The sequence below is a fragment of the Tuber melanosporum genome (assembly GCF_000151645.1).
Source record: "Tuber melanosporum whole genome shotgun sequence assembly, scaffold_69, strain Mel28".
NCBI classification, from domain to species: Eukaryota; Fungi; Ascomycota; class Pezizomycetes; order Pezizales; family Tuberaceae; genus Tuber; species Tuber melanosporum.
Genome location: NW_003299116.1, coordinates 68115 through 75600, shown reverse-complemented (window position 1 = coordinate 75600; position 7486 = coordinate 68115). Strand labels below are relative to the sequence as shown.

Sequence of the window (7486 nt, the reverse complement as noted above, 5' to 3'; positions counted from 1 at the left end):
TGTCTGTTGGGGCCCGTTCGTTTTCGGGCTTGGTCGTGGTGAGGCTGGTTTCAGACGCCCAGTCCCGTATCAGACCGTACCCGTTGCGAAGGTCACAAGCCTAAAATATCACTCGTCCGTTTACAGCTCATACCCACCGGTGTCTTACCGTAACCGAAGGGGTACCGTATGATACGGGGGGTGGAGTTTTTTTGTTTTTTCTTTGAGCCCCAGATTCACCGTCTTCTCCCCACCTCACACCCACGAGGCCTTCGCGTGGATATCATAATATTATACTCGAGTATCTTACCTTACCTTACAGTTACTTGCCCTATCGCACTATCCACCGAGCCCCAGCGTGAACGATAAGCCCGTCTATGGTTAATTGCCCTGATTGAGTTGCCGGGGGCCCAACTCGTGCCGTGCTTGTGCGTTTGTTGGCTTGCCAACCAGAACCAAGGACTTGCTGAAATATCTATAATACATACCGTTTTCGCCCCGAGAAAGTTTCAGTTCCCCATTGAGGCATTGAATTCGAAGGAAAAAAAGTGAATTTTGCACAGAATTTCTACGATATCATATTCATCGCCTTCCGCTCCCCCGAGACGATCGCGCACTTGTACTTGTCTTACAGGCACCGTACCGCTCGGGGCTGCTGGGGCTTTACGCACATTGTGTTCAAAAAGAGATTCTCCCACGCTATGCCCACGTGGGTTCATAAAATGTGTAAAAAAAAAAAGATCTGCACCTTGGTTTGTGCTTTTGTGCGATGGTGGCGATCCATGAGCAGGTCCACTGTGTGCTCGCGGCAGGCAAAGCTTCCGACAGTGAGGCCCGCAGGGGACACAACAATTTGGGTTTGTGCACTGTGCTGAGGGCTTTCTGCTGAGATAAGGGGTCCAGGGGTACTGGTACTCAAGAACAAAGGCCGCACGCTAGCTCTAGCAAAACTGTGCGAAGCAAGGGGGCGGCCGTTCCAGTGGGAACAACGTGGGGCAAACGTTAAGACATCGTCCTGTGAGCCGAACTATTGTTGCCAAATATAACGCGAACACGGCAGTCTGTTGTACCGGTAGGTTACCGAAAATGCAGACTCGATTTCTAGGAGGCACCCCTGAGCAACCCGAATGAGATACTGATCCCCTCCCCAAAAAACCATTTCTGCGCTACCAACGACTTACCCTGCCCTCGAAGAGAGGGTGGAGAATGAGGGTGATATCTGAAAGGCCAACTACCGGTATAATACCATTAACTCAAGCCTTCTGGGGGCCGGAGAGAGCCCGGCGAATCAGCGGAGAAAAGGAGAAGCGACGGATCAGGTGATTTCGTCAGTAGGAGATGGAGGTGGGGTGGTATGAGAAGGGGAGGGCAGAACGGAGGGAACTACCGGTGGTTTGTAGTCGGGGAGAAGAGAGAGGAAGCAAACCTAGGGGCACCGTAGGCAAGCTTGACGGCTAGTCGGGTATTAACTTACGATTGAGTTGACATAAAGTTTGGACTCCGGGACCAAGCAAACGGCGAGACAAGCCGGAGGACATAGGCGGCTATTCCCCGGATCCGATACGATAGTTATCGGGCTGCCGTGCTGGTATTGTTTGAGCCGAACTTCTGGAGCGGGGGATGAATTTCTCGAGTGATGCTAGGTGAGGACATTTTCGCTCGCCGGGATAAAGATTAGTTTTGTGAGAGAAGTCTATGTTATATTGATGTTAAATTTCTAATGAAAGAGGACGTATGGGAATTCTCAGCCATACTATCACTCTAATTTATATTTACAGGCCAATTATGTACCCCAAAACCCACCGAACGATATATGCCCAGATGGTTGGGGTTCATCATAAGCTCTCACTCGTTCGCATAATTTCCTCCTCAGAGACACCGGCTGCCTTCCTCTTCGCCTCCCTCTTCTTCCTATTCTCCTGCCAATCGCCCTTCTTCTCCACATATCTCGCATTGATAACCTCGATGTCATCCATTCGTTTTCTCTCCAAGACTGGGATATACATCCCCCTAAACAACGGCTCGTGGCCGCCCTCGACCAGGATCTGTGACCTGCCCTTGGCTTTCCTCTTTGCTACCCCCATTGCCTGGGCAGTTGCAGGAAGTTCCCCCAAACAAAGCATCGGAGGCGCGCTCTGGAGCGCGGGATTTGAGGTCGGGTCTCCATTTATGGAAACAATCTTCATCAATCCATTCGTTAGTATCTCGTCGATCTTAGATTTATGCCAACTAGACCAGACGTCATCAAGGAGTTCGTCGCGACCTTCTAGCCCGGTTCCGCGTGCATACAACCATTGCAGCATCCCGTCCGGGAAGATGCAATCCCAGAGAACGAGGGCTCTGTCGTTGGCTATATCGTACATTGGCTTCCGAGGGTTTTTGGAGATGTCCAGCATTTCGGTAACCAGGCTAGGTTGCTCTAGCCCCTGAGCGATCAAGAATAAGATGGCAATCATGTGCCGAACTTGGTGCCAGAGGAATGCCGACCCATGGAGCTCAAAGTAGTATACTTTTGGATTGTTGTTTGGTGAGGATTGCGGTAGCTCGACGATATCTGCGTGGTGGATTACCCGGTCGAAGCGGGTGATTTGCTTACTTGCGTCGAGTTTGCAAAAGTTTCTGAAATCGTGGTCGCCAACGTAGAGTTTTGCGGCTTCACGCATCTTGTCTATGTCTAGGTTTCCGACCGTAGAGTTTGGTGAGGGCACTATGGCGGGGTTTGTAAAGAAGTAGCGGTAGTGTCTTTGTTGGCAGTTGAACCGAGCGGAAAATGTGGGTGGGGGATGTGGACACCAGGCCAGAACTCTAATGTCTTTCGGAAGCAGTCGGTTTAGAATCTGTGGATATGGAAGTTCATCCTTTTCATCGTCAAATTCAGTCTTCTCTTTCCCCTCTTCACCGCCCTCTTCTGCAACGTCATCGGTAGGTTTCTTTGGCAGCGGCCTGTTGCTGCGTACTCGAACACCAATTACCTGTCCAAAGGCGGAGACTCCTGTATCGGTTCTACCGCATTTCGAATACTCGGCTACTTCATCACCGGGCCATCCAAGCACTGTTTCCTCCTCACCCTCAATACCGTTGCAGGGTACTAACCGAGCCTTTAATAATGCTTTAAATATGTGCTCTTCGATGGTGTTTGTGGTGTTGGGGCTATTCGCATGATACTCAAAACCCGTGTAATTCCCTCCCAGATACGCTATCCGCAAGGCAATATGTCGGGTAGAGTATAAAGAGGGATCGAATTTTCGCTTGGGCTTTTTGGGATGTATTACTTTAATTCTAGACATCATCAGTGCTGTTCGGGGAAAGGATCAAGAGGGCGGCTCCCTTACTTATCTTGCTTTCCCTCCAATTCTAAAATGCGTGCCACCAAATCCTTTTGGGTCCAGCAGGAGTATATTTTCTCTCTTGTTTGCCCCATTGTCAGACGGAGTTGAGGTACCGGTATTGACGTTGCGAAGAGGCGGATACGGAGGAGGTGAGAGGGAGGACTGTTGAGCCGCAAGGACGTTACCCCTCTGGCGAATGACATGCAGGTTGGTGGTGGTCAGGGTTTGAATTGGAGACGGCGGATTTTTTCTTCCTCTAGCGACATGATTGAATTAGGCGGGAGTTCGGGAGAGGAATGAGTTAGTGTATTATATCTCAGCAAATTAAGATGGTGCCGGCAGAATACCCGTGGGCGGCTCACTGTAATTGGGGTAACAGGGGCAAAAGGAGAAAAAGAAGCTTTTGTAAGCCACTTTTGTCGTGTCATCGACGGTGAAAATGATGAGCTCCATCAAAAGGAGGTCGTTGAGGTACGACACTGTGCTGGCATCGTAGAGAACTCCAGTAATTTACGCTCTGTTGCATACCCGAGTATGTACTGTTCTTGGTGTCTTTGTTATGACACGAGAAAGATTGTCACGAAGTTTACCACCGAGGTCCACTTCATGCGAAGAGTTTCACCTTGTCGGGCCAATTCAACCTCAAGGGGCTTTGGAAGTGTTGCAGGGATTCGCTCTCTGGGAGGAAAGGAGCGAGATTGATTTGAGTTGTTGGTCCGGAATTATTCAATTCCCTGCTCCCTGCTAGACCCGGGCTGCAGACTTCACGGCGAACCCTCCCATAACAATTGTCCTCTTCAAACACCGACACGTCCCGATCTAGTGCGTACTGCCTGCCACAGAGCCCCCCCCCATTCCATCTCCCCCACTCATTCCCACACCCTCTCTAAATAAACTTTGCTCCTTTTTCCTCTCTAGATGTTGACCCGGAAGCTGTAGTGGGACTTCCTGAATTCGACTTGGTCAGGAAGATCCAAGTTCTTCCATGAGTAGCTTTTCATGCGGCCTCTGTAGGAGCTTCCCACATTTCAACCCCCCGTTGCTTCATACACTCTCAACCTGCCTCCCCTTACATTATACGTACTGACTTTTGTCTCGTCGTTTCAGGGTATTAACGATCGTGGTTTTTATTGCCGGATACATTACTGCTCGCTTTTCCCTTATAACCCAAGCGATAGATCTGGGCTATTTCGCCTGGGATCACGGAGTTTTGGTTCGTCTGTCTCATGAGTCTCTGGGCTTAGGAAGCTTAATTTCGCCCCCCTGTACTTCAGGCTCACTCATGCGTTGATTTTTTTTTTTTTAGGGGCGGGTTACAAAGGGTTTTTTAATTTTATCGTTGTTTTTCTTCTTGTTCTTTATACCTATCGAAAGAATTGCCTCGAGGGAGATCAGTTTGGTTCGCCATCACCCGCACCGTCATCTTGGTTTGGCTCGGCGACAAGCGAGTTTCGCGCTGACGTTGCATTTTCGTCTTACAGCAGACGCGGAGCGGAAGTGCGATTTCGGCCAGAGAGCAGTTGCGCCGTAGGGGGAGTTTCTATTGATGGGTTCGAATGGTTTGATGCGTGTGTTCTGGCCTTTGGATTTTCAGCGCAGCAGTCAGCCAGGGGTTTTGGTGGGATGGAGGAACTCGGAGTTGGACATATTTGTGGTGGATATACTGAATGGGGTCGATGTGGGTTTCTTCCATGGGAATGGAGGAATGGAGGAATGGAATTGGTTTTTTTTAGAGTTGAGGCTGATTTGGGGAAACCAGAGCAGGAGGGTCGCGAAAGAATTGAGTTCACGGAGTCTTTACCGAAAATCTCTACATTCTGTCGAACGGATATTTGAGCTTTGCGGTAGAACCGAACTTCACGTCCTCGGGAGTGTCAATGAAGAGCCAGGTCCATTGTTTCGGCCAGACCACATATACGCTTTTACCGATAAGTCTTGCCGGTACCCTCAGATATTCTGTCCACCGGCCAGCGGGATCGATTTCCAAGTGATACTGTTTCAGAGACCACACCCGCGGCGGATGCAATATCTATCCTTGACCCCTATATCGTTGGCACTGGAGGATCGGATGACGAACGGGAGTATCGGGGATGGTGATGACACGATTGGAGAGCGATGGGAGAGGGAGCGGAAGGCTGAACTGGTGGAGAAACTTAAACTTCACTCGGTGGTTCGGCCTACGCCGACTATGAAGGAAAGAAGTTTACAAACGATAATTGATCAGGTCAATTGTTCGCATGAGATGAGGCAATTGTTGAAGGAAAATGTTGGGCTTATAATATCCAGACGCTCTAGAAGGAGTCTTAGTGTCAGTGAAAGGGTGGTAGAATCCGCGACGTCGCTGTGGAGGATTGTGTTGAAGGGGTTAATGGATACAGCAAAGTTTCTGTGGCCATTTGCTACCAAGCTGTTCGTACTGAAAATATTGATTTGGAGATTGGTCGCAGAAACGATTCTAAGAGTGTTGGAATGGAGGCTGCGGCCCGAATTGGCAGCATTGAAGGACATTTCTGCTACAGGTAAGATTTTCTCCACCATTCATAATAAGCCTTATTTTACTCTTTCTGCCTACTGAACGGGCGGCAGAGTTGAAAGGGGGCTTAGGATTTTCGGGTGAATTAGATTATTGATTATTCCTCAGCCCAGCAGTTCGATATCCGCCTTCAGCAGTTTTGTTATTGGCCAATACAGTATGTAACTCTGCGCCGACGAAAAGCTGACTGGGAAAGTGTCACCACATCTCATCCGGATTATATTCGGTTTTACAATAGCCTGTGGCTTGTGGCTAATGATGTTATCATTGGGATTGCTTTGGGTTCTTACATAATTGAGAACGCAAGTGGGGTGGCATACCAGATTGATTATTACTTGAGAGTATGTGAGCTAGATTCTCTGTGGAAGTATTGTGTGTCTAATATCTAGTAGGCCTACACGGTCGAGGGCATGAAAGCAATGATAAGCTGGCTGATGGAACACCCCGGTGGTTTGAAGCTCAATGACGACTTGGGGAATTTTCTTGGTGATCTGTTCCTATGGGTCATAGATTACTGGGCAGATACTATGACAAACATCAGACCACACCTCCCTGGCGTAATCTATGCTATTGGGTTCTCTAGTTTTGCGGGTGCCTCAATGCCTATAGCCCTGTTCTCGGATCTTCTTTCCATCCTAACCTTACACGTATATTCCTTCTATATCGCATCCGCGCGCATCTATAACTGGCAGTTAACTATCATAATATCTCTCTTCCATCTGTTCCGCGGAAAAAAACGAAATGTTCTCAGGAATCGAATCGACTCATGCGACTACGACCTTGACCAGTTGCTCATTGGCACTATACTGTTTACCTTGTTAATCTTCCTCCTTCCCACGGTCTTGGTGTTTTACCTTACCTTCGCATCTGCGAGAATGGCTATAATAATGTTGAAGGCCTCACTAGAAACTCTTTTAGCCTGCCTCAACCACTTTCCACTGTTCGCGCTCATGTTGCGGGTAAAGGACTCAAAGCGACTTCCGGGTGGTATCAGGTTCGAGTTATTAGATACGGTTGCTGTTGTCAAAGGGTTTAGGAGGAGCTATGAAATCCCTCCGCTTTCCTACATCAATTTGAAGGTAATAGATCCACCGATCGCCTTGCTGTGTGAATTAAGTTAACAAACCTTTCAGTCAACCCCCCTACCGTTTGGCGCGATGTTCCACCAATATTTCCAACTCGGCCAGCGAATCCGGAAACACTATGTCTCGCCCCATGTTATCCTATGCTTAATGACCGGCCGTTTCGTACCACCTATTCATAGAAAGAATCTGTATTCAATGCAATATAGCATGCTTCCAACGAGGCGGGCAGGCATGCTGGAACTATGGATTAGACTTACGGGGGATCAACCCGGAAATGAAGCTTCACCTGCCAATGGAAGGGCCTTTCGTTGAAGGATAAGGAGTTTGTCTGATGGCTTCCTGTATGTACGTTGAGGTGTAGAAATATTTGTTTAGGTTTTTAGAGGCGAAAGATGTGCACAGGAGATTTGTTTTTCGGCTTTCGATTTTCGATTCCCGATTTCTTTCGTTCTCAACGACTAGCTTCGATACATAGCTTTTTTGATGTCACATAAATACTACGAGGTGGCGTGTTGAAAGATAATGCAACATTTTTGTTGGGAGTATGGATTGTTGGATTT

The 7486-nt window shown here is 48.5% G+C and overlaps 2 protein-coding genes; one reads left to right on the top strand and one right to left on the bottom strand.

Annotated features, from left to right (window-relative positions):
• Positions 1-1735: 1735 nt before the first annotated feature.
• Positions 1736-3266, bottom strand: GSTUM_00010288001 (uncharacterized protein; the record flags this gene model as incomplete). XM_002841193.2 has 1 exon in its annotated part: positions 1736-3266. One exon carries the CDS (start codon positions 3264-3266, stop codon positions 1815-1817), a length of 1452 nt encoding a protein of 483 aa, XP_002841239.1. The 3' UTR covers positions 1736-1814.
• A 615-nt stretch (positions 3267-3881) lies between these two features.
• Positions 3882-7238, top strand: GSTUM_00010287001 (uncharacterized protein; the record flags this gene model as incomplete). XM_002841192.2 has 10 exons in its annotated part: positions 3882-4130; positions 4248-4318; positions 4416-4521; positions 4615-4707; positions 4840-4986; positions 5068-5827; positions 5950-5998; positions 6080-6182; positions 6234-6920; positions 6975-7238. The coding sequence occupies exons 2-10, from the start codon at positions 4308-4310 to the stop codon at positions 7236-7238; spliced, it is 2220 nt and encodes a 739-aa protein (XP_002841238.1). The 5' UTR covers positions 3882-4130; positions 4248-4307.
• Between the last annotated feature and the right edge of the window lie 248 nt (positions 7239-7486).